Raw genomic sequence first — 27,992 nt, forward strand, 5'->3', positions numbered from 1 at the left:
ACTATAGTTTTGTAACTTTTCAAAGATATTTAACATTTTCTAGCATATTAAATTAGCAACATAAAATACTATGCTTACTCTGTGAAGTTCTACTCTGGTTCCCTAAAACTTATATTATACATGTTTTTATTTCTAACCTGCAAGAAAAAAATCCTATTTGATATTTGGTAACAGAGCATTAAAACGTCCTACGTACACGTGGCATATATATTTACAAAATACACTTCAAAAAGAAGCCAACACACTTTAGCAAAAGTCTGAGCTTGCATAGATTTAAAAAAAAGAATTAGGAATACAATTTTTATTAAAATAGAAAATGGGGAATAAAAGTTACAGAATGGATATGAAGAGAGACCTTTTCCAAACTTTTATTTGTGCACATTCAATTGAAAAAGATAACTTTTACAGGTTCTTTGGTGCCCATATTCAGCATACAAAAATGTAAAAGACTAGTCACAAATAAAACACATTAGCTCAAACTGGAAAAAAATAACAACAAAACAATTCAAGGCAGTGCACACCGTGACAGCTCTGCCTGTGGGGACATGAGAATTACTGCGAAAATAAATAGAATGTCCTTCTGTAAAAGCAGCAATGTCATGTCTTGTAAACTTCCTTTTTCTATTACAGCAAAGTTTGAAATAAAATCCAAAGGGACTGGAGCGTACACTGTAGCCGTGAAGGAATAAGAGTCTGTTTCCTCAGTTACCGTTGGTCCAGTTTTCCTTTTGAGTCCAATGTGCAGCAGGTTTTCAAAGGTGCTCAGTTAGGGATCTAACCAGTTACGTGAAGAATTATAAAATTTCTTTCCTGCTTTCAAACACAAATGGGTAAATCTGTTCCACAGCAGTAGCAACAGCCTTGACATTGGGCCCTGTAACAAACACAGCGGAAGAAGGGCTGGGTGAGAGGAGGCAAAGAGAACACTAGGAAAAAGTTCATTTCTCAGAACTAAAAGTATCCAGACAGTTTTGGGGTTATGGTTTAAAAAAATCTATACACATTATTAAATAGAGTCATAATAAATATCAAGAGAATAATTGCTTTCTAGACAATTTAAGGGGATCTGAAATAAAAACGTTATTCATCTTGTTTTAGGGCACCACTGTGAAAAATGCGTACATAAAAAACTGCAGACAAGGAGCGTGCACCTGAAGAATAAAAAGCACTATAATACACTTATTAAAGGAAGAAATGACAGATGGGCCTAGAGAAAACTAGCATCCTTTTGGTCTCTGCAGTCTGGTTAGGCTACAACTGAAGCTCGCAGGGGCACTGAGAAACTCAGCAGAGTACAACACAAAGCTGCTTGCAAAGTAGCAAGGCTGCTACAAACGACATGGTCTGAAAATGCCCACAGAGTTACTGCTAATCCGGCCCCCACCCTCACAGCTCACTCCACTGATAGAAAACGAAACAAGCTCACGGAAATGGGGTGATGCTACACAATTAATCTATTTAATGCTAGTAATAACTTTTCAAAAATGTAATCTTTCACTTAAATACCTTAAAAGAAACATAAAAGTAGACAATAAAAAGTATCTTCATAGAATTTATTTTGAATAAAAATGCCCTCATTAACCTCACATACCTCCTTACTAGAGGGACCCTAAAAACATATATACGCGCCCACTCTGTAATCTGCCGGTACTGACCATGTTTTAGGCTGGTCCATTCCTTCCTGATAATCAGTTTACCCTCTTCAAATAGTATAGTGCTTTGCCCATGGGAACCACTGAGTATGACTGAATTGTTACAACATTTCATAAAATATTCCAGATGTAAATCTATAATGTACACTAATTAAGCAGGCCAATTGTCTTTAGTTCATTATTGTGTTGTTTAGTTATCTATTAACTCAATAAAGAGAGACTTTACATATGCATCATTTTATTCTATACTCAGAGATTTATCAGTGCACTTCAGAGCCCCTCAAAGTCTGGGCTCCTTCTGAAGTGCACACAGAGGTGGGAGAAGGAAACACACAGATGGCTCCTCCCCACTCTGTCTTCAAGATTCAGGCACAGCCCTGGCTGTGAAGGTCTCTGAGGTAGTTGTGAAAACCCACAGGATGGGTCAAAACTAAAACTTCCTTGTTGAGCATTTAATAGTGTGAATAATTTTTATTCTCCGTTAAGGGCTGAGGGAATAAAAAGAAAAACTCCAGGCACAAAAGAAATGTCCATTAATTCAATTGTGGCAAGAGTTGGGCCTCATTCCCAAGTGATGTCTGTGTACAATTTATAACCGTAGCAGCTTTAAAAAGCATCCTGCAGTGGCTAATGCTACCTTTTGACATCGAGGCCTAGTAGGTCGTTTTGAAAAGACCCCTTCCAAATAACAAAGTACACATTAATATGTACAAATAGGTACCGATTGTATTTAAATATTTTTCTTATCTAAAACCTTTATCAAGTTCATAAAAATGGGTTTCTCCTATTTAAAATGAAATATCATAAACTAAAAAAAATTATGAAAATATATACTAGAATATATTTTTTAAAGATTTTATTTATTTACCTTTAGAGGGGAAGGGAAGGAGGGAGGGAGGGAAACATCAATGTACGGTTGCCTTTCGTGCGTCTCCTGCTGGGAACTGGCCTGCAACCCAGGCATGTACCCTGACTGGGTACTGAACCGCAATTGTCTGGTTCGCAGGCCCACACTCAATCCACTGAGCTACACCAGCCAGGGCAACATATACTAGAATATTCACAACAGTACAAACTGGCCAGTCTCCGAGTGCCTGCACACAGCGCACCACACACTGGGCACAGGACGGCCACGTGAAGAGCAATCTACAGACACTCGGAACAAGGAGGGCGGACCTCCCTGGGACGAAGATGAGGGAAAGATGGCAGACACAAAAGAGTATGTTATTCGATTTTAAAGTAGCACATAAAAGTGAGTAAAACTAATCTACAGTGCTAAAAATCAGAGGGCTGGTCCCCCCTGAAGGGCACAAGTTACTGAAAGGGACCAATCAGACATCGTTGCTACTTCACCACGGGCACCTTTTATTCAGCACATAAATGACAAGCGTGGTTCCAATATCATAAAATACCTGTTACTGTAATACTTCCTGTTGAAAAAATCTGTAATGTAGCTCGTAGAGATTTTATCCGGTAGCACACAGCAGGATGAAGTTCAGGTTCATAACTATATAGAAAAAGCCACAATATAATTTATATACATTACAATAACTTATAGATAACATATAAATATATAAATACTTATAGCATGCCAAGTAATTTCAAATTTGGCAAGTCACCTTGATTTTTTAAAGACCTACCTGGCATGAGGTCTGTTGTTCTTTGTGAATTCTGGCAAACGGATTTCAAATGGCATGTTACATACTGCTAAAACGTTAACCACCTTAAAATCTGTAAATATTACCTTTAGGAGAGAAGTAAAGCGCAATAAATTATTCCGAAACAAACAAAAAATCTCATCAGGGAAATTCTTAATCATTAAGTTTCAATCCTTAAAAATATAACAAATTAGATAAAACAAATATCTTCAGCTTGGCCCCAGAATTTCATCAGTAACACATGACATGCTGTAATTATGAGACACAAAAGTGTCACCAGGAAAACAAACAAAACCTGACTACAGCCGCTCATCTGTGGTCTTCTGAGTCTTCCATTTAGTTTAATTTTTTGATACTTTAAATGGGATATTTAGTCTACTGAAATAGGAGAGCAAACAGGAAAAAAATCAAAGCACAGTCCTCTCAAGAGTCAACATAAAATGTGTCACTTTAAAAGTCAATAAATAAATAGCTGGGCGCACACTGAACTTCAAAGATCAGACTCCGTCTTACATGCGGTAAGGTAAAAATGGCCTTTCTGTGAGTTTAGTTAGATGTTTGTTTTCTTTAAGGGAACAGAGTGAAAGATAAAGTGATAAAATTGTGCTTTTAATTCATTTCGATTTCTCTCACCATTTCTAATTTTATGCTAAGACAAGAGGCTCCAAGGCTAAAAATAATGTCCTTTCAAGTGAATAACTTCAGCAACTCCTAACAGTATCTTGAATAGATTTATTTGATCACCTATTCAAATACTCCTAGTAAAACCACAATTCTGGGTAACTAACCATTCTCCAAGTAAGCACCTGCACACGATAGTTATAGAAAGCTGTAAGATCGTGCAAAGCGGCCTGCTGTTAATCAGGCCTCTACACTGCCCGCCTGGGGCGCCTGGACCCCGCCACTCACGGGCCCTTCAGTGTATCCTCTCATCTCCCAAGTCGGGAGGCTGAAGTCATCAGAGGGAACCTCACCTTCCCATCACTTCCCGACAAAACTGCAAACAGCCCAGGCTCATCACCTCTTTAGGGACTATGGCTCATCTTTACCTTTCTTTCATTTATGCATTACTTGCAAGTGACCTAGCAGGTCCATAATATGTATTAATTTTACTCAAATTTATGCCTTTTAAAAATAGCTAATGAGGTTAACCTGCCGGCAATGGTCACTGTACAAGCAGGAGAGCCAGCTAACTAATGTATACACACCAACAGGTCCTGCAGCTCTCTGCTCATCCTCGCACTTACACCACTCTAGACAGGATTAGAAACATGTTTTTGTGCCTTGGCTGGTATAGCTCAGTGGATTGAACACAGGCCTGCAAACCGAAGGGTCACTGGTTCGATTCCTACTCAGGGCGCATGCCTTGGTTCCAGGCCAGGTCCCCAGCGAAGACAAAGTGAGAGGCAGCCACACACTGATGTTTCTCTCCCTTCCTTTCTCCTTCCCTTCCCCTCTAATAAATTAATAAATAAAAATCTTAAAAAAAGATAAACTGGCACAAACATACTTTAGGAAGAAAAGAAACGTTTTTTTGAAGGGGGGTAGGTGGGTCACGGTTGTTTAAAAGTGAGAAAAGAGTTAAAAAGGTAGTTAACTCATAAACAGGTTGGTGTTTCTCTGTAAGAAACAATCTGAAAAAAGCCAGGATCCATTAACAATACTCAGATGGACAAGTTTTGCTACTAAATTTTTGCACTGAAGAACAGTATAAAAAAACCTAGAAAATGGTCAATCATGAGAGTGATTTCTGTACAGATTTCTTTAGTCTACTAAACTCAAAATTTTTACTTTACAAAAATAAATTCTTGAATATCTGCAGTTTGGATATTTTTAAAAAATGTTACCTGAAAACCTAGTTTCTGCAGACAGCGGGCTAAACGTCTGGCACCAAATTTAGCTTCTTCTTCACTATGGTTTTAAGGAGAAAAAAAAAGAGACTATTATACAGGAAGTCAATTTTATACTGAGGAACATGACGAACTGTACATATAATTTTTGTTCCTATGTCTATAACTGTCCCTTCCATGAAGGGCAAATTAAAAGTAAAACCCAAGTGAAATTTACCTTGTTGCTCCAGTGCAAATAATTTTTCCTGAGGACCAAATTGTAGCTGTAATTCTAGGTTTTCTAAGCTTCATTAATACTTTCTGGGAAAAAAAACAGAGTAAGGATTAACTTTTATATATGGTTCTGTTCTGTGTGGCTACTTTAATGTTTAAATACTACTCTAATCTTACCTAAGAGCAAAATAACTATTCTCTACATCACCCACTCATTCTGAAATCAAATACCACATTGAACAAAAAAATGCATTAATCCAAAAAGACATTTAATTAGTTAAAAATACATGGTTTATATAAATCTCAGTCCACTCCAGTCCCTTAACTGGAATTTATAGTTCACATGGACCCTCAATTATGGCAAATGTGTTCATCCCTAAGGAGTTCTGCAGCATCTGAAATATTGTTCCTTCTTATTCATTTCACTTGAGTCTCTCACCGGATGTCACTGCGGCAGAGGCGCCCCCCCCCCCACCGTGCCACCAAACTCCCGTCCATTCATCCCTCTGTAAGTTCTATCTAACCTGCTTCCTCTGCTTCATGGTATCCATCACTACTTTATAGCGTCTCACAGCTGAACTACCTACTACATATTCGAGTTCTGTACGCTCATTTTGAGTGCAGGAGAAAAGCTGGAGCTAAATGTAATTTCAGTCTCCTTAAAACACTGGTTACATTCTGAGGTCTTCTCTTTCTCTGTCAGGTGCCGTGGCATCAAACTAGAAAGTTATTAAGTCTGGGGCTACAAAATTTAACCAAGATCCAAAATAAAATTTGAGCTAAAATAAATGATAAAATTCCAAACACAAGTAACTGCAAAACACAACACTACATTTAATTGTCTTTTACCACCAACTTGCCCATCAACTCAGCCTTTCAGTTACCCTTCCTAGGACAGATGACTTCTCTGCCATATGGTATGTTAGAAGTTGTTAAGCAGCATTAGGCAGTTGCGCCTCTAAACTTTTTAGCGGATATATTTATTCCTTTAAAAATGAAGATGGAATTGTTGATGAACTTGAAAATCTTTTGTGTGTCATTGAAAGTTTTAATTGAATTTAATTCATCTTTACTTAGTTTCTAGTATGAGAACTAACAATAATTTACCTAGGTATACTGGCATCTAATTTCTAGAACTCAGAGCCTTCATATATATTCTTAATTTTCATAAAAAATATAAGATATATATCTCATCATTCTTTGGTTTACAAAAGCCAAATGAACCCTCACTGTCATTTGTAATGTAATCTCAAAACACTAAGGGTGAAAGCAAGTTATCAGCTTTCATTTCAAATATTATAGGTTTAACTTTTAGCATGCACAGATCAGGATATAAGCCATACTTTTAGCAATCTGTTACTAAAAAATAGCAACTATCTTGGTTAATTAAAGAGGTCTATGACAACATAAAATTTACATCCATCCATCCATCTATGTATCTTAAGGCACCATTCATTCAAACATAATTATATTTGAGTAAGTAAGTATACACGCCAGTAAAGCCCTATTCTTCAGTCAAAAGAAACTGAGAGAACAGTATAAAATTCTTTGGTAAGACTCGGCGAATCTTACCAAATTCTTTTGGTAAGCATCTCGAAAAGCTGCTCTGTCATCAGAGCAGGGGCCACTTCTTCAGGGCTCACTGTTGCAGTCGGTGCAACTAGAACATGGTAAGATGCTCATAAACTATCTGGAGAATGAATACATTTTTAGTACATCATTCATAGCACCTTACGATTAGGCTCTGTAGCATACATAATAAAATTCAGATACTTACTCCAACATCACGCTTATAAATTACATTTGCTCCCTCCAAAGCAATCTTCCTTAAGTTCAAATGGCATCTTGTTCTAAAAACACAGACTACATTGGTAATTAGAATGTCCAATGCAACATCACTGTCTGCATCCATTGGGGTAGTTTAAAAACTTAGCTTCCCACCACGAAGATCACATCCTGAGAAATAAAACAAAATAAAGTAATTAAATGTAAATGTTTTCTGAATTTTACAAATAGTCTTGAACACTAAAATGAAAACGATAAATCTGTATTATTTTTCAATGTTAAATCAAATCATGTCCCTTCCTTTCCCCATTAAAAATGCTGTCTTAGATAACATGTCACATAACATCCAACTTTCATTGCTTAAATTTAATAATTAGCTTTTCATATGCCAGGAGGCTGCCAGTTTTTTCTCTTGCTACTTGCCTTTACAGCCACTGTGCTTTAGGTGTATCACAGGCAATTCTCCAAACACACCACTTTCAAAGGGTGACCTGTGTGGTTCCAATGTTTAATCATTAATGGTACTACAACCTACCTCACACTTGCTAGAGTTATAAAAAGGATGACCTATTTTTCCTCTATTCAAGTAGAGTAATTGACTTAAGTTTAAAGGAAGCAGGGATATTATTTATAACATTTATGAACAAACTTTTCTCATTTACTAGTCATTCATTCATTATTCACTTACTGAATACCTACCATCTAGTAAGGAAACTGGAGAAAAAAATGAATAAGGCCCAGACTTTTGTCCCCAAGGAGCTCACAGATCCGTGTGTGTGAGGAGTGGGGTGGGGGGTGGGAGGGGACAGCTCTAACAAACAGCACTGCACCATTTTCATCAAGTTCACAATCTTCCAAAATGTCTCTCTCTCTAAAAATACTGACAGAAGAATTTCCATAAACCAACACAATGAGCCCTAGTTTGTACTAATAAGCGTAAGACCCACATTCCAGCCCCCCCAAATCTCTCTGACTGGGTTTCCATATCTTAAGAGAAATTATTAATGATAATGTAGCTTCCCTAACCCACAAAGAGAAAATCAGAAAATACAATATTATTATAACGATCTTTAAGATTCCTTGCAGCCACAAAATAACTAGTTAGTGTCTTTTGTAAGAATCCAAATTATTTATGTGACTAAAACAATGAAGATGCCGAGAGTCCAAGTAAAGACAATTCGATTTGCTTTTCTGCCTTTCAGTGTCCTAGGACACAATGACAGGCTGGACCCCAAGACTTCTCGAACCTATCCAGGATTACACTGCATCTAATTCTGCGTGTTAACTGTACCTCAAGTTCATTGCATTTTCTCAACTTTAATGCTCCTTTCAACCTGATTATTGTTTTGTGTTTAAGCAACCTCAAATGATTTTTATCTATGAGGTGTGAGGCAGGGGTGGCAGTGGCCCTGATTAATAGATGCACAGGTAGATTAATAAGCAGAGGACAGAGGCCATTACTGGCACTGATCTTAGGCAGCAGGCTCAATGTCTGACTAAGCACTTAGTAGTTAGGAGAACTCGGGTAAGTTGTGCAATCTGTGTGTGCCTTGGTTTTCTCAATCATGGTATGTAATAATAGATGGTGTTGCGGGGATTATATGAAATGCGTGAAAAGTACTTAGCACATATATCTGGAAAATAATAACACAAACATGACAGCAAGTATGGATACGGTAGGTTCAAATCAACAGGCAGAACAGAGATCTGAGCATCACTTCCCACGATGACACTGCAACTGCGAAGTAGAGGCTCCTAGCTGCTCACCCTGCATCCACTCTGCCCTTCTTCCTTCACAAGCAACAGAACCCAGACGCCTAGCTATGTACCCCGTGGCAAAATAAAGTGCCACCCTTTTCCGTTCTTGGGCAACAGGTACAGCCAAAAAGCCACATGACTCTGTCTTGTCAATGAAATGTAAAATGAAATGGTTTTGTGTCTTTTGGAAAGTCGGTTAAAAGGGGCTGAACTAAGCCAGCAACCCCCCCTTTGCCTTTCTGCCTTTCTTCCTTCTTGCTGCCTGGGGTCAGGATGCGACAGCTGGAGCTCAAGGAGCCTGGAATCGTGAGACTATGAGGAAGGGTGGTAGAACAAACCAGTTAAGGAGAAGCAGCCTGAGTTCCTGGTACCATGAAACTCCTTATCCCTGTTCCTAATTCCAGATTTCCTGAGTATGAGATAAAAACCAGTTTCCACATTAAGGCCTTCATGTTGAATTTCTGTTGCATGCAGCTAAACCTCATCCTAACTGACACACATCCCATAAGAATAAACTACAAAAAACACTCATTAAAGAGAAATTACATTTTAAAAAACCCCAAAATTATGTCAAATATACTGCTTCGCAAAGATTTTTTCCATCAAACAGGCTAAAACAAAGAGAGGCAGGTCTACCTCTCTGAGTATCATTAAATAAGCTGAGGGGAGAACTCAAGGGCAATATGCAGGGTAAAAGTATGTCGGGGGGTCGGGGGGAAAGCAAATCTCTGTGAATGCAAAGAAGTCTTGAAATTAATTCCAAATCCATGATTATTTTTGTAGCTCAGCAGTTTATATTCTAAACTAGGTAGCGTTCATATTCTAGATTAGTAATGTGGCAAGCAGCCTCAGGAAATACTATTGCATTAATAGGGTTTATGAAGTCAACACTTTTTTCAAAGACTTATTTATTTATTTTTAGAAAGAGGTGAAGAGAGGAAGAGAGGGAGGGAGAGAAACATCGACGTGTGAGAGAAACGTTGACCCGGTTGTCTCTCCCATGCCCCACCTGGGCACCAGGCATGTGCGTAGTCTTTCATGTAGGCAAACCCAGGCGCAGTCTCAGATAGGACGCCTTTTCAAAAGTATTGCCCTGGCTGGTGTGCTCAGTGGATTGAGTGCCAGGCTGAAAACCGAAAGGTCACTGGTTTGATTCCCAGTCAGGGCACGTGCCTGGATTGAGGGCCAGGTCCCCAATAGGGGGTGTGTGAGAGGCAACCACACACTAATGTTTCTCTCCCTCTCTTTCTCCCTCTCTTACCATCTCTTAAAACATAAATAAAATCTTTAAAAAAATGTATCTTGAGAAATTAAACTGAACAAAGTATAAATAAGATTACACATTGCAATTTTGTTAATAACAGAATAACCTATGTGTCTACCTTGAAGGGACTGGTTAAATAAAGGTATAGCAGTTTTATATAACAGATTACTAAACAGATTTTACAAATTATAAAACTACATGAATGTGGACAGAGGTGCAAAATGTGGGAAAAAATTATGTTTGATTAGAGTTCATTTTGGTTTACATATTCAGCCAAGATGTTAACAATTATTTTATTGAGTTGGCATCTGAGTGACTCAAACATTTTTTTTCTTCTCTTGTTTTATAGTCTACATTTTTCTCTTAAAAAAACCCTAACAAATACTAGGTTTACTGAAGGAAAAATGAAGTTAGTTCCATTTTGATTTAAATTTAAATAATCAGTTACTTTCCCACTACCCAAGGCCTAATATTAAAACGTGATTTAATCAGGTGTTTTTTCCAGTTTCTGAAGTAAATACCTAGTGTGAGTTTAAATATATCCTTCTGATAATAAAAAGCAAAAAGTGCACCTTCCTAACTTCAGGAAATGTAACATTTCTAATTCCTGTTAAACACATTGTAGAAGTTGAAGCAACTTCTTCCTCAATCCATGATTTTACACACAAGAACATATTGTGTTCTTTAGCAATATTTAAAAACATTACTTCAGCAACCTGCAACCCTAAAGTATCACCTGGAAAACACTGCCACCTCCTGGCTTTTCAGACAAATTGCACCCAAGGCTACTACATTTAAAAATTTCTACACCAGGATATTAAACTGAAAGGCCACAATAAACAATGCCATAAAAACAAAGCAAACGTTACTCTAAAATCTAACAAAAGGCAAAAAAAAAAAAAAACCCAAACCCAAAATACACCCTAGAATACAGAAAAGATGACTCTAGCTAAAGTGTATTCAAATTGCAAATGAAGATAATGAGGGAGGGGCCTAAAAGGTTTAACAAAATTACCATCCATGATTTAAGAAGCGGTGGAAGGGACAGGCTGGGAAGAGACCACTTTGCGAACACAACATGAACCCACATGGCCTCCCAGGGATCATTCTTTTCTAAAAGTAGGACATGCCATTTAAACCAACTCTTCTCTACGCAGCTCCCCAAGCAGCAGACTAGGAAACAGACATTTTTGCCCAGTGATTCCAAGCCACTGCTGCACTTGACAGTCTCTCAACACATGCCTGTGGCCAAGACGGAGACAATCAAAGGTCTGCCTTTAGAGAAAGGGTGTTCTTTCACACCTGTTTAATGGTGTAGAATATACCTTACTTTTCTGGAAATTGGTACTAGTATCACTGTACCTCCCAGGGCGCCTCTAAGGATTCAATTTAATCATCTACATCAAGTACATAGCATACAGCATTGTCTGTTAAAAGGCAGCCATTACTGTTTGGGAGATTCACATAGTTGAATATTGTAACTGAACAGTATTTAACGAATTGATACAAAGCTTGAGAAAAGCCACACTAAGAGAGAGAAAACCAAGACCTTAACAGGTCAGGCAGGAGTCAGCAAACTACAGCCAAAGGGCTAACACCTGTTCTGTTCAAAGGGTTTCACTGAAGCCACCGTGTTCACGTGTCTACGTGAGAATGTGCGCACACGGAGCAGCCCTGACAGAGACCAAAGGACCCACGGCCTAAACTAGTTACTACCTGGACTTCTAAGAAAAAGTTTGCTGTTTCCTGGGCCGAATAAGTCAATATCAATAAAATAAAATTTAACATTGATTAATGTAAAAGTTCACATTTTTATTAAAATGACCAGAGCTTCTGTATATCATGGTCCTTCATCAGAACCCCAGTTTGAAGTGAACAGCTCTAAGAGATACAGATCCTGAATGATAAAAGATATTAGGGAATTACTGTTAATTCTGTTAGTGACAGAGTGGTTATGCAGACAAATATGCTTATTTTTCAGAACTCATTCAAGGGGGAATGGCATGTCTGTAATTTACTTTAAAACACAGTTATTTTCTCACTATCTGGCCTTAGTAACAAATAGATTTGGATACAGTTTTAGGCGACTCCCTTAGAATCTAGAATCTTACCACAGCAAACACACACACAAACTGAGATAACCAATTATTCAGAACAGATTTGCCTAGTAAGGTGTAACTGTATCTTGTGACAAAAATGCCCTGTTACTGCTTTAATGCTTAATGACAGTTAAATGGAGGAGACAGATAACATGAGTGTTCGTTACACTACTCTCCCTATATATCTGTCTGAAAATTTCCACAATTTTACCGAATAAAAAGCTGTTTAAGACAAAGATTTTTCATCACAATAGGTCACACTAAAACATGAAGTTTTAATTATATTACTTTTAAGAAAACAAAACAAAACAAACAAACAAACCAACCCTCAAGGTCAGACAGGAGTATCCAGGCAAAAGGAAGAAACAGTCATTTGAAACACGTAGAACATCCTGCCCTGATTTTTAAAGAGGGTACCAATGTTTAGAGGGAAGTAGGGTGACATGGGATATAAAAAGTTGTTTAAGAAAAGTCTCAGGACCCTTAGCACAAGAAAGGAAAAACAGCCGTTGTTCTCAAATATCTGGGAACAAAGGGAAATGTTTTTATTTTCAGAGATCACACAGAAGTAGATTTCATGAAGTCACATCAAAAAAACAAATACTGGCAAAGTAGTGGGATCCCCAGAAGGATATAAAAAAAAGAAGAAGAAGAAAGAAAAAGAAAAACAAAGAAACAGGGAAGGCAGATCATTAATCAACAGCTAAGAAAGTTACAGAACAAGTCTTTTCTGTTGGGTTAGGAGACGAGACCAGATGGTTTCTAAGATTCCACCTAATTCCCAAATTCCTGATTCTAACTCTTAGATGAAGACACACTATAAATAAATTTAGGGATTATATACTAAATTTCTATTTCAATTCTAGAGCTAGCATCTTAGTTTAGTTAAATTAACATCCCAATTCTGAACTTCTCAATGTTCTAGGGACAGCGGAGGAGGCAAGTCGGACGCACTGAGGGGCAAGGAAGGGCTCAGGCGGTGAGCAGGTCTGCGCCCTCTCTCGCTGGTGGGCAGGGCGGGATTCCGGCCTGGGACCTATTCGCAGGCATGGCCCAAGCCAGTCCTCCGGGCTGGCATTTCTGTATTCTAACCACATGGAAAAAATATTATTAATAATATGCCTGGTCACAAAAATCCTTGTATTTCCCAAGGGAAGGATCGCATATCATACCAACATAAAATATAAGGCATAACAAATGCTAAGTAAAAGCAAAAGTGTTTGAGGTACCAAAAAATCATTACAGTAAGTTAAACAGAAAGTTAAATTATGTTTACTGCATGTCTCCAACTACTGTATCTCTACTCAATCTAGATACTAATTCTTAAGACTGGTAAGTAGACAGCATTCATGTGAATAACCTGCATCAAAATAAATTGTTATAATTTAAAAAACTCTGTATTAAGAAAACTACAAATTTTTTAAAAATTTAATTTATTTATCTTTAGAGGGGAAGGAGAGAGAAGGAGAGAAACATCAATGTATGGTTGCCTCTCATGTGTCCCCCTGCTGGGAACTGGCCTGCAACCCAGGCATATGCTCTGACTGGGAATCGAACTGCAATTGTTTGGTTCGCAGGCCCGCACTCAATCCACTGAGCTACACCAGCCAGGGCCAAAAAAAGTTTTATTGGAAATTAATTAACAATAATAACTGTGGGTTGCCACCAACTGTCACTTCAAAAAACAGTAAAGAGGAATGCATTTTATGCTTCAGTCTATAAAAATATTTGTAGTGGTACCTAAAAAGTAGTGAAGAAAAATTTAAATGACGCTGATTTTCTGAACGTCTGTTTAAGAAGAAATCAGTCAGTGGTTTAGACTCTCAGGAAGAAGTTCCAGCTACAAAAAAAAATGTTTGGCAATTTAAGAACATATAATCTAATACCCACCCCATATTAAAAATGTTCAAGCAGTAGCCTACTTCAGAATTTCATGGCCCTGGCCAGGCAGCTCAGTTGGTTGGAGTGTCATCCTAATAGGCCAAGGATGCAAGTTCAATCCCAGGTCAGGGCACATACAACAATCAGCCAATGAAGGCATAAATATGTGGAACGGCAAACTGATGTTTCTCATTCTCTAAAAATCAATCAATAAAAAAAAGAATCCCACTATTTGGGAATGTACTACAGTGGGTCAGTAAGGGAAGAAAATTTTGGTGTCCAAGATGTGGATTCTCAGGAAAGACACGTGCCAGCTCTGCCCCATCCACACCCCTACTGTCAAGTGCGGTATTAGTCAGTGCTAACATTAGTGTTAATTTAAATTAACATCTAATTACAGACAGCAAGACAAAAAGTACACTTACTGAATACAGCTTCAAATTTGGAGATTTAAACTCAAAGACGTGACTTTTAGCATGTCAATTCCTTATGTGAAAGCAAAATTTTGTATAGATTTAGTATCTCAAATTGATGCTTTACTGTATGGCTTTTACAAACGGTTGACGTGTCATTTTGTGATTACATAAAAAATACTCAAAGGAAGAAAGTCACCCACAACCCTGCCACAGTGATAACTACTACATTTTTTCTATGCCTATGCAGACACATGTGAATCCGTACATTAATCTGTGCATATCAAACAAGACTGCGGTCATGTGAACATACTGTCACAGCTGGTAAACAAGGAATTTTGTGCAAATCTTGGACAACCTGATATAAATAAGAACCAGCAATGCTGACCTGATTTTTCTTGCATGCTAAAGAGGGTGAGCTTTTCAAATATTACTAACTAGTATTTATTGTGTTAACTGTCTCATGTCCTTTGTTCATTTTCCTTCTGAGATTTCTTACCAATTTACATAGGCTCTTACATGCAAAGGATATTAATATCTTGCCTGCTTATGCTATTCCTTCTGCTAAAAATGATCCCCCCCCCCCGCCCCGTGGCTCCTCCTATTTGTTCTATAGCTGAGCACCACCTTCACCCAATCAATTCTCTAACAATGGACTGGAAATCTAGGCATTCAGTCTCATGAGAGGGGACAGGGATTTAGCAGTCTCAGCTTGGAGGTGAGTCAGGCTGCTCGGGTGTGAAGGGTGAGCAGGAAGTGGCACAACAGGCTGGAGATGAGGGCAAGGGTCAAATCGTACCTTACAGGCCATGTTAAAACTTTCCATATTTATCCTGAGAGGACAGTGAGCTAAAACAGAAGCAAAAGATGATGTATTTGTTTTTAAAAACCTATCGCTTGTCTCGAAAGGACACATGGACAATAACAAGGGGCCGTGGAAATGACACAGAGGTAGGGAGGACGGGGGGGGGGGTGTGGGCTGGGATGGGGGTAAAAGGCAGAAAACTGTACTTGAACAATTAAAAAACCAAAACAAACAAACAAAAAACCCTATCACTTCTGGGACAGGAGACTGGGCTAGAAGGCAGGAATGGGCAGAAAACTCAGTGGGGGTCCTCAGTGCAGCCGTGCTGGGGAGAGAGGGCAGCGGCAGGGCAATGGCAGGGGGAAGGAAGGTGGGAAGAAGTAGAGAGGAGAGAGGCATTTCCAGGAGACGAGTGAACAGAGCTTTGTGGCTGATGAGGGGCGGGGCGGAGGGAGAGGGGGATGAAGGAAGACTCCAGGTTTGTGGCCTAAGATACTATTTACCAAAGCAGAAACCCAGGGGGAGGGAGAGCAGGTCTGCAGGGGAGACAGTGAAAAGAGGAGGGGTTAGGGACCTGTTTCAGACAGGCTGGCTTGAGGACACTTGTGAGGCATCCAAGAGGAGACACACAAAAATCAGGTAAGGGTCCACTGCTCAGGACAGGACAAGGTCCAGACTTGGTGAACATTTGGAAAGCCTAGTACAAAAGGTAACTAAAATCACGATGGGTAAAATAAGAAATCAAAGGGACTAAGACATCTCATCTCCAAGACTGAGACAGAGCAGCCCTACTCTGAGTGCATACACCACTATCACCGCATTTTTCTGCAACCTCGTGAAATTTCTTATTTATATATGTTTTCTTGGGAGACAATAAGCTTCTCAGATGCATGATCAAAAATGACTGATTTCTGCCCTGGCTGGCATAGCTCAGTGGACTGAACGTAGGCCTGAGAACCAAATGGTCGCTGGTTTGATTCCCAGTCTAGGGCATGTGCCTGGGTTGCAGGCCTGGTCTCTAGTTGGGGGCATGTGAGAGGCAACCACACACCGATGTTTCTCTCCCTCTTTCTCCTTCCCTCCCCCTTCTCTCTAAAAATAAGTAAAATCTTTATTGAAAATTACTGATTTCTGTGCCCTAGCCTTGGCATAGTTCCCAAGGTACTAAATACATTCAATACAGTGGCTGTAAAAGCTTAACTGTCAGCTTGCGTTGAAAAAGCAACACGTGCACACACACACACACACACACACACACACACACACACACACAGGTTTAAGAACTCAGACCCTGGGGCAGCTTCCTTGGGTTAAATCTAAACTCCACCATTTATCACTCATGTGACCTTGGGTAAGTTACTTAACACCTCTGTGCCTCAATGTCCTCACCAGTAAAATAAGGCAAATAACACTATCACAGAGTGTTGTGAAAATCAAAATTTTGTGCAAAGCACATAGCTCAGTGCTTGCACGTGGTACAAAGCATTCAAATTTAATTATTCCCATGGTTACTATTATTATTCTCCTTTCTTCCTTCACCCATAGTTAGAGAAATGTTCAAAAATAAAAAGGATTTCCAGTTATTCAAACTAAATTTAACAGTGAATTTAAAAAAACTCCCCAGTAACAACAAAACCATTTCAAACAAAAATAAATAGTTGTTGGTTTGGGTTTTAAAATGTGATGAACCGGTTTGTCATGTTATTTTCATTTAAAATGTAAATTTATCATCTTCATTTCATTTCAAATATAAGGCATCAGTTTTTTCCACAGGTCTTCCATGTGCCCCCTATTTTATCATATTATGGGTGATTATTTAAAAAACTAGGGAGTTTCTCTTCTTCTAGAGAATCCTGGTATCTGCCCCAAGTTATCCATATGTAACTACAATTCATGAAACTAACTTAACCATTATGCCGATGCTAATAAAACAGCATAATTTTGTAAAGGTTATTATTTTCTTTGCAGGTATAACTGTTAATTCACCAGGTAGCTAGCAAACCAAATAAACCCTCTCTCCGCTTCTGTTTGGTGTCACGGCTGGCATGTACAAAGTTCACTCTTCCCTTTATTCTGGCTTATTTCATGATTGTGAACGCAGGGTTCGAACTTGAACTGCTGACAGCTCATCAAGAATGTCATCAAAAGAAAGCACTGCCAGGTGAAAACACAACAGGCAAAGTTTCCTATTTTGATAGTCTCCTTTCTACTGCTTCCATAGGATTACCCTTCACATAAAGTGCCTGCTAATGCAGAAACCTGGTAAAGGTCTGTGTCATGCATGACTGCCATGTGAAGAAGACAGGGAGGCAAGGTTATAAAATTAGCATCTTAGAATAGTACTGTACAGAGTTCACACTGTTCTACGCAAAAAGTTTTTACTATTTAGTAAAAAATGTAACATAAATAAAAGCGAACATGATTACACAGTAAATACCTTTCCACATAATAAGCATGATTAAGGATTTCTGGTTTTACTCAGAACTGGTCAGATTTTAATTGATTGAGGATGTGTCACTCAAAAAATGATAAATGACATGGAGAACCTGCCTGAAGATCAGAGGAAAGCCATACATTTTTTAAAACTGGAAACTAAGGTGTATGAGAAAAATTAAAGGGCAATGCTTTAAAAGTGGCACAACAGTAAACTGGGTAATTAAATAACATACAAGCAAAAGAAAGAATTGTGACATAGAACACACGACCAGAGAAATAAGGAAGTATTACAACTGGAACACTGGTTTTTAACTGGATGACAACAAAACAGACAGAAACCTCTGAGGCTCAACCCCCAAAGACATGGTTTAACTAACGTTGTAGGGTCCTGATTTTTAAAAAATTCCAAGTTGTTTCTAACGGGCACCTGGTTAAGAGCTACTGGGCTGAAACACCTTGCCGCAATAGGCCATCAAAATAACGGAATCTTCCTTTCAGTAAGTAGGTCCTTTAGAGGGGCTATATTCTCGTACCAGGACTGTTGGGCATGGAGTACATCAAGATTTCTGTACTCTGTTTAGCACACATTGTTTCCTAAACTCAGATTCATGTGCCAAGTCATCACAATCCGCCTTCTGCCTCTGCCTCCGCAGGGTGTACTGAGTTTTGAATGAATGGCTCCTTGCTGAATCCAATGTCCCAGCTGAAACTCCCTCATCTGGGAACCCAATTCTCAAAATCCTCCCTCTGGCTTCTGAGGCACCTTTCCTAGGTTCTCCTCCCATCTCAAATACTTTTCCATCTGCTCCTTAAGTCAGAAGTACTTTCAGCGCAACGGCAGGTTCCACAGCTGAGGAACCCCCTGCAATTATGTATGTACACACAATTCGGGTATGTTACCCGAGGAGGCCATTGTTTTCTTCATATTCTCAAATGAGTTTAAGATCCCTGAGTTGAAGGTCACGGCCTTAAATCCCTTTCTTCGTTAAGCTCTCAGGCTTCAACTGCTATACATGAGTTTGCGGCTCCTACCATCAATCCTGACCTATCAGAGATCTGAAACTCTATTCCTGTTTGGCACAGTCATTAAATTAAACCAACACATCCAAAATTAATTAATCCCCTCAAAAATACCTGCTGTCTTAATTTGAGTTAATGGAGCCACCATCCAACACTCACACACATGAATCAGAAGTTTCAATCATCCTTCCTCTCTTCTCTCCTATACCCAGTTAACTTCCGATCAAACGATTTAGCTTCTTTTCTGCATCCAAAGCACCAATGTGTTATTTTAGGCTTTCACATGTCACTATGGCTACAGCCTTCCAATGGAACGCTCTCCCTGCAATCTCCGCAATCTGGCCCGTCTACCAAATAGGCAACCAGAACTACTTTCCTAACAGTGCCGCACACCACTTAAGAGAAACACGTCTTGGCTCTATTATATGGACAAAATAGAATCTAAGTTGTTTTGCTTGGAACGGCAAGCTTCAACCTTTCAAATGTACCGTATTTTTTGGACTATAAGATGCATCCCTACCCCCAATTTGGGAGGAAAATGCAGCAGCGACCCTGCTCCACCACCCCCCCCCTGCCCCCATGAGCCAGGCAAGCTGCATTCGGACTATAAGATGCACCCCCATTTCCTCCCAAATTGGGGAATGTGTCTTATAGTCTGAAAATATGGTACTTTTTGTAAGCTTTTCTACTTCCAATACATTTTAGCAGTCTCAACTTACCAATCCTCTTGTATTCAATAGCAGACCTTTCCTGATTTTATACCTGCCTCAGATGCCCTTCCCCATTCCTTCAACTAATTATTACTCATAACTGAGTTCACTCAGCATACAACTAATGTGAAGCCAGCACTATGGCTAGACACTGGGAATTAAGCTCAGAACAAAGTAGTAAAGCAAGGAACCCTCATGGTAGCTACGATATTCCAGTGGAAGAAACAGACAAATGGAGACACAAATTTAAATAGAGAACATGCTCCATGTTACGAAGGAAGTAAGATGCCTCAAGAGAAACTATAGGAGGAATGATCTAGGAAGGCCTCTTAATTTCCTAACAAATGAGAAATTCTTAACATGAGATCTTGAAGAATAAGGAGCCAGCCACACGAAAGACTGGGAGGAAGGACCACGTGGAGGGCACAGCAGACACCGTTGTACCACGACTCCTGTGAGACCGAGGGTGCCATGGTCCTCGAAGAGAACTACTTCGTGTAGATGTGTCTTTAAAGTTTGGGTTAGTAACTGGCACTTGGTCATCAACCCAATAATTGTGAATTCAATGAATACTTTAAGAACAATTAAAAGAAAGAACTATGAAGGTGGAAAAGGTGTGGAGAATAGACGTCTTTCCCTGTAACAGTAAGGAATCTCCGGAGCCCAAACCGTGCACGTTCCCCAACAGTGCCCTGCTATTCCTCATCTCACTTCGTATGTTATGTTACACTCAGGGCTCCTGCACCTAACACGTTATCGTTGTTTTAGTTCAGACCCCCAAACCCTGAAGGGCAGCTGTGTCCCAGGAGCTTTTACAAATACAGAAGTATAATGCATCTCTGATGTAAGGAAAGAATTACCTTAACTAGAACACATATACAGGCCCTCAGCACTTCTGATATACATACTTCCTTTTCCCTCCCCTAAGGGTTTTGATCTCCATTTCACCCCAAGGCCCTAATTCAACCACACACTAAGTTCATTCCATGACAGCTGCTTATAGACCAGCTACCCTGTCAGTCACTTGGGGCCCAGCAACCAGCCCATGAAGCAGGGTTTGGTGACAATGCCAGTTTTCCCCTCTTTACAGAGTGAGGGTGAAGATACAACACAAGACAAATTAAGTTACGAATATAGTTTAAGACTGAAAATCTTCCAATTTAACCGGCCCAAAACAAAAAGCCTAGAAAGAATAAATTAAAAAGCACATATTCTTAATGTGCATACACATTAACAATTATCCAAGTAAATTTACACTATGCATTGAAACAGAATTTTCAGGATTAGTGGCCAACCAAGAGTCTTCTCTGTTATACTGACCGAAAGATTTACAATAGCAATATGCTGCTGAGAAAATAAAAGTATTAATAATATAGCTGTGAACTATCAAGACCTGTCACATCCCTTATCCTCGGTTCCCCACGGCCATCAAAAAAGAATACAGAATTGAGTTAAGAAATCGAATGTGTCTTTGAGATTCGCATGCGACGTTTGTGTTGAGGACAGTCCACTGATGATGAACTGGTGACTGTGTGCTCAACATGGCTATGCCTCCTGCGACCACCTAACCTGCCGCCAGCAGAGACACGGGGGGTGTGGTCAGCCTGCGAGCAAACACAGGGTGCTCACTAGGCTGCACATGCACACGAATAACAAATACCCAAGAAGGTCGTTGTGGCCATAAGCAGGTAAAAAAAAAAAAAAAAGGCTTTGTGGCTCAATAAAAGTAAACTAAAAAAAAAGTAAGTTAGTTAATTCTTGTTTCACAAAAGTTTCAGGTTCGCCACAAATCTTAGCTGAGTCGGTGCAAACAACAGGTTCTATAAATGTTGAGCGAACTCAAAAACAAATATCCCTCTTCATTCATATTTGCACTTTTAGGTTACACATTTGCTTTATTAGCTTCATATCTCAAGGACAGTAACATCTGTTCCCTTTGTTAGAAGGAACTAAGGGAAACATTAACAATGTGTTAGATCTTTATCTCAAAACAAGCAGGCTTCATTATGGACAATGGTATCACATTTTCCTACAAATCCCCTAACACGTTGTGTGTTCGAGAGAGCGAGCAAGAGAAATAGACACGATCATTTCCTTGCTTATCTCAGTCTTTTTTAGATCCAGAATCCATGATAACTATGAGAATAATATTAACAATATTATATCAATACTAAATCTACTCTGACCATTGTAGTTATTCAAATCAGCAGTATCAACTAGACTTTACTCTCTTTAAATAGAAAAATAAAACCCACACCTCTAAATACAGGCATATTTGCCAATCTTCTTTGCAAGGCGTATAAAAACCAACTAAAACAAACAAAAACAGCATTAACACAAAAGAGGAGTTATAAAACTTTACCCCTGTACATTTAAAGCAAAATATACTTTTAATAATATATTTTATATAAACTTCTATTGGACTGGCCAAAAAGCCCATTTAAGTTTTTTCCATAAAATAAAAGACACATTTTTACTATTCACCAATAACTTTATTGATTTGGATATTATGAATATGTTGGCTATTTCCCACATGGCATAATGTTGATTGTTCTCAGTTATTGTCTTAATTTGATTGCTATCAACTTGAACTGGTCTACCCAACTGCGGAGCATCACCCAGCAAGAAATCTCCAACACGAAATGTCACAAACCACATCTGACACGTTTCACCAGCCACAGCACCTCCATACGCTCGCTGCACAGATCTTTTCTGTGTGTGTGTTTCAGTTGTGTTTTTACCTTTCTTGAACTAATAAAGCATACTGTGCCGAAAATATCATTCATTTTCTTCCATCTTCAATATTAAAGTGGCTACACAAAAATTCACCAGCTTTGGTAAGTTTTCTTTAATGCGTGCTGAGATGACAACTGTCACAATACAAAATAATAAAACTGTTTCAATTAGCTAAAGACAACTAAGCACTACTAGAGCCATCTTAAGGAAAAAAACAAACTTTTTGGACAACCCAATACGTATTTAATAAAAATATTATTTCAACAAAAAAAACTAAAGCTTGGCTAGGAGCCAAATAGGAAAAACAGTTTCCAACTCACTGTATTTAAACATAAATATTTATTTTCTAGTCAGCGGTTTCAAATATACATGTTAAAATTAAACTATAACATTTGGGCTTGACTTTAAAGTTAGCCCCTTCAGTAGCACCTAAAAAAGCTATAATCATCAAGTTACTCCCCTGACTGGGCAGCCTCGGTATTTGGTGTTAGCCTTTTCCCATAACCAAGTGATTCTGCAATTTCATGCTGTCATTCTAGAGCCACTTGAATTGCTGGAGCACAGCCGCAGTTTCGGCCACTGGTAAAATTACAAGGTAGCTACTATCTAGCACATTTATAGTGACACAGAAAACTCAAGTTAAATGGCTTCACAATGATACCAATAAGTTTCAAGTTCACCATCATTTCAGGTTATACAAGTAAAAAAAGTACTGTCTTCTAAAGAAAGACTAATTCTGCTAAATGAAACCATTGGAGTCTATTGCATTTATTCAGAAGTACCATACAGCTGAACAAGCGGTCAAGTCCACAGGGAAATCGCATTTCAATGGCTTCAACACAGTGCCAGACAAGGCTTTGTTGGCCCTCCTTTTCCAAGAAACAGAGATGTCTCTTTTTACTTAGTCCATCTGCCATAAGTGATAACCAGATGCCTTTGTGACAATTCAAAATTAAAACAAAAGTGCTTCTCCCCCCTCCAAACTTAACAGGGAGAGATGAGTCCAATAGTCAGTGATCACAAAGAATTTCAAAGCTTTAATAGAAAGCCTCCAAATGAAAGAAACGAAGCATTCAAGTGGTCCAATGGTTCACCTATACTGCACTACCAAGTACCACTGCCACTAGCACCACCCAATACTCTTCCATCTAACTCTGCTGAGCACTGTCCTCAGGGCTTCACACCTAGTGCTTGCTCAGCCCAGCCCCCACCACACTGAGTGAGCACACGCAGGCTGCAGAGTCCATTCTCTTCAATTCTATACTCACCCAAATCCTAAGAAGGTGTAATTAATCTCGATCAAAACCGTTGTGTCTCAGTGAAAATACTTCTAATTTATCAGAAGGAGGAAGTTTAACAGCATTTAATTAATTTTAAAAATTATTTCTTTTAAAGTTGTGAGTTAAAAAGCAAAAGCATGTCATGGACCAGTGTCTACAGACAGAAGTAAATGGTGCTAAACACAAGGTCCTAATTTCATTCACACATGTCCAGAGAAAACTCTGGCCTTTGAACATACAGTGTGATTTTCATGTTCTTGATGGATGAGTACTGCAAGGCCCAAGGGGCCACACAAACCTCTGTGCTGCATTTTTTTCTTTTCGTGAAATTTTAAAGTTTTATTATTAACTCCCACATGAAGGCTGATTTGACTGTCCCAGAATTCACCTAAGTGTGTTTTCTTGAAACATTTTATACGATCCCCAGGAGCACACTTCCAGTATCAAACTAGGTATTGGAAGCAAATTCTGCATCTTGTCATCCTTTAATCCCAAGATAAAACCAGGTTTGTGTGATTTCTGACACGATCTGATTCCTTTCCACTAATGACACGCTTCTGGAATCTTGTTTTTTCACACTCACTCACACACACCATCCTCTTCTACATGAAAGGTCGACGCATCTGCGCAGCCCGAACGATGTCAGATACAGTGTACACACACACACACACACACACACACACACGAGATGAACACACAATTCAGGGAAGATGAACACACAACTCAGGGGTGACACCCAGTCCTAAACCTCAAGAACCTTCTAGCTCAGCAGGCACCAGACACAAGGAAATCCACACACTAGGAGCCACAGCACCAAGCGATATGTCAGAAAGGACTTACAACTCAAATTTGTGTCTGTCCTATTTTGGTGTCCATGTATGTCGTTTCTCTGCTATCTATAAGCACACAAAAAGCACCAGAAGAAAAACATGTCTGATCCAGTCTTTGCACACCTGACACGGCATTAGGCATATAAAAGATACAACAAGTACGGGCGTCAATTCAAATGTCACAATACAGTTAAATTTACAGGTTTTGACTGTAGTGTTTTGACTAAGAGACATTGTGGAAATATTCTACTATACATTCTTCTAAAATCAATGTAAACTTTACTTTTCATAGCAATAATAATTTCATCACATGGTCTATGATGCAACAGAAGGAAATCACCAGGTTATTACAGGTCTCCTTCACCTAAAAACAGCACTGATGCCCACTCAACTGTATTATACCATATTTGCTCATTTATAAATAGTGTGCATACCCATAAGAAATGACATTCTACAAAAACACTTGGCTGTGTATTTCATATGTATTCATTCTACTTTATAACAAATTTTGTATTTGTATACATCCACAAAAATTCTCCAGATGAAGAAAAATGTGTGAGAATCACTTCACTTGTCCCCCTAAATCTGGCAAAGTGATCAGAAAAGGCTAATGTTAAAAGTTTTCTAGACTAAAAATTATGCAAGTCTAAGGTTCAATTAAAAATCCATAGCAGGCTCTATAACTCTTTTATCTTTAAAAGTGACTGGGTTTACAATGGCAGTGTTACTTCTGAACTTCTAAAACACTTTTTATTCTCCAAGTTCAAGTATTCTTACGTGCCTCATTTCAATCCAATCTTTTGATGATCAGCACAGGGCTCTTACCTGTTGTAACGCACAACCAAGTCACTCAGAACAAACACAGAATACCTGACAGGACCACTCTGATTCTCCAAATAAAGGGGAGGGGGACAGAGAGAAAAATGCAACAAAGTAACATTAATGAAAGGGAAATAGAGGCCCAGCACACACAATGAAAACTCCCTAAGAAACAAAAATAATAAAACTAGCATAAAAAGTCATTTTTGATTAGGACACGATTAAGTAAGGAGAGGAAATAAGACAACACCGAATGTTGTGACAGACAGCAGGGAAAGCAGCAATTGGATGGACTGTTAATAAAGATAGAAGGTACGGCTTGACTCCTGGCCCCGCCCCCAGCACCCCCACCCCTCCGCACAAACATGGGAGGAATGGGGGCAATAGCAAATAAGGTCTAGGTGAACGCGTGATGGCAGCCTTGACACTGAGGATTAAATTCACTGTGCCTCATATGTACCATGAAAATCCTGGGGCTCAGCATCCAACAGCCTCAAGTGTGGCCATCTGGTAGCATGTCCTTCACAGAACAGCTATATCCTTCCTCCATTAACCTAAAGATAGCAACACTGGGGTTTTCTTCTTAGAGTATTAAAATGCAATTTTAAGTTTCCCAGTGTTTTATACTTCCCATCTTTTAAAAAAGAAACTGCCCACCTCTTTGCACATGAAATTCCTTGAACAAGAGACACTGAATCTCCCATGAAAAAGCCTGAGTTAAAAACTGTACTCTAGCATCATTGAAATTCAAGAACACACAGTAGATCATTACAGTTTCTGAGCCTGATTTTTGAGGGCAGAGGGTACAAGAGAGAGCAGGGAATAAGGATGACATCTTTCTGTTTAAGAGAAGCCAGGCTTAGCAAAAAAAGTAGGGGACACACAGAAGCGGTGCCTGAAATAATTGCCTCTGTGAATTATCAGTCTTATTTTCATTTGCAATAATCAAGTTTATATAAAAAGCTCTGTTCCCACTGAACACAAAAATGGCATTATTACAGTATGTTTATGTGGCCTTTTCAGCATGCCTGCCACAGGAAAGCCTCATATACTGACCTAGAATAGTTCTGAAAAGTATAAAAGCTTTAAGTATTTAGTGATGTAAGGCTTAAAGAGGTATCATAAACTGGTAAGTATTAATTGCACATATAGAACTGAGTAATTCTTTGAACAAGATAGTGATAGAAGCTTCTTCTCCATTCGAATGAACTGGCATTTTCTCAAACTTTCAAAGAGACTGCAGATTCTAGCTGAGCCTTCTCCTTATATTTCTTTCTTTTTCAAATTCCCTAGGGAATCTGTCATTGTTTCTTCACTCAAAAATCACATCAAGCTCGTTTCCTTTTCTTCAACCAATTTTAAGGCACTGTTCTCAATCCTAAATACACAAGCCCATGCTGGTTAACTGCCAGTGTCGCTTTGGAACTGCAGGTGACAGATGCAGCCAGAGAGCTCACAGATGTGGCTGCAGTTTGAGCCTCATTGCAAAGAGCATACTGACACAGCTCGCAGTTCCAGCTCGCAGATGCACATCTCGGCAGAAGAGAGTTTTAAAAACCATCACTCCGAATTAAATTTACTTTTCGGATGCTTACTGGCTAGTATCCTTAAGCTCTTCTCCGTACTCTTGCCCCCTCTCAGTCCCACCCACAATTCATTTTATCTTCCTTAGTTTCTAGATCCTTCTTCATATTCTTGGCTAATAAAAATAATAAGAAGGAGGGGGCTTTCAGCGAAGGTGATATTTGGAAGCCCTCCCGCTCCAGCAGAAGCTGCTCAAGTTTTAGGGGAAACAACAGACCCCCTAGCATCTCTGCGCGATCCCTCTTCTCCTGGGTAAGGGCTCCACAGAGACAGACGGGGAAGCTCCCTTCTCCAGTCTTTCCCAGTGGCCGCTAACAGGAAAAACAAAACCCCTCTTTTTTTATCCTATACCCCCCGTTGGATAACGCTCCCAGGCAGTGACGCCCCGCCCCCACCTCGTTATCCCAAACTAGATCCCCATATGCCACCCTATTCTAAGAACTGGACCCTCCCTAGGCTTGCGGACCAATTTCCCCAACCTGAGCGCCTCTCCTCCCTCATCTGCCCCCGCACAGCCCAGCCCCAACACGGCCGCTGCTCTGCACACGCTGGCCCAGCGCTCAGACTCCCCGCACCCGGCACTCAGGCCGCCTACTCGCCCGCGCTCCCCCCCCCCCCCACGCCCAGGGTCGCCAAAGGGGTTACCGTGGGAAGAGGGGGCGGCGGCAGAGGACGCGGCTGCAGCGTTGATGCCGGTTGCGTCGGACGCGAAAGAGAAGCTGGAGGACAAGGATGATGATGAGGCGGGCGCGCTCCCCAGTCTCCATGGAACTCCCGCCCCGGCCCGTTGCTAGGAGCCCCCGAGGCTCGGGCTCCGTCTTTCGCGCTTTGTTGTTCCGGGTACGGGCAACTGCTGCTTCCCCGCGACAATAAATAGACTGGACGCTGGGGAGCATAGAGACTGCGCGCGGAGACTAGAGCATCAGCGCACTGAGTGCCTCGCTAGCCACTCACTTCCGGCTCTCACTGCTCCTGTAACTTTCCCCACTTCCGCTTTCTTCTTCCTAGTCACGAATTCAGGCCCCTCGGGCCCGAGAGATTGACGGGACGGGTAACGGGGGGAGGGCAGCGAAAGTGGTACTGGGGCTATAGACTTTTGCTAGAGCCAGTGAAAAAGGTTTTGAAGAAGACCTCTGTGTCCTGTGCACTTTTTTAGCCGATACCTAAATATGAGTACGTAATTTCTAGCGTAAAGTATA

At 39.8% G+C, this 27,992-nt stretch overlaps 1 protein-coding gene across 1 annotated transcript; it reads right to left on the bottom strand.

Annotated features, from left to right (window-relative positions):
• Positions 1 to 352: 352 nt before the first annotated feature.
• Positions 353 to 27,735, bottom strand: TBPL1 (TATA-box binding protein like 1). Its single transcript, XM_037132766.2, has 7 exons — positions 27,439 to 27,735; positions 7,151 to 7,329; positions 5,378 to 5,460; positions 5,158 to 5,221; positions 3,293 to 3,396; positions 3,065 to 3,159; positions 353 to 874 (listed from the first exon to the last, which is right to left on the bottom strand). The coding sequence occupies exons 2-7, from the start codon at positions 7,283 to 7,285 to the stop codon at positions 795 to 797; spliced, it is 561 nt and encodes a 186-aa protein (XP_036988661.1). The 5' UTR covers positions 7,286 to 7,329; positions 27,439 to 27,735; the 3' UTR covers positions 353 to 794.
• Between the last annotated feature and the right edge of the window lie 257 nt (positions 27,736 to 27,992).

This window comes from Artibeus jamaicensis, unplaced genomic scaffold (assembly GCF_021234435.1).
Source record: "Artibeus jamaicensis isolate MK-2021 breed Jamaican fruit bat unplaced genomic scaffold, CSHL_Jam_final contig_387, whole genome shotgun sequence".
NCBI lineage: Eukaryota > Metazoa > Chordata > Mammalia > Chiroptera > Phyllostomidae > Artibeus > Artibeus jamaicensis.

Bases quoted from the DNA above. Each gene is read 5' to 3' on its own strand.
- TBPL1 (XM_037132766.2), bottom strand. From the start codon at position 7,285: ATGGATGCAGACAGTGATGTTGCATTGGACATTCTAATTACCAATGTA. The intron at 5,461-7,150 runs GTAAGTATCTGA...TTTTTTTCCCAG, and splicing joins TTTATAAGCGTGATGTTGGA to AAAGTATTAATGAAGCTTAG. The intron at 3,397-5,157 runs GTAACATTTTTT...TCTCTCCTAAAG, and splicing joins TGCAGAAACTAGGTTTTCAG to GTAATATTTACAGATTTTAA.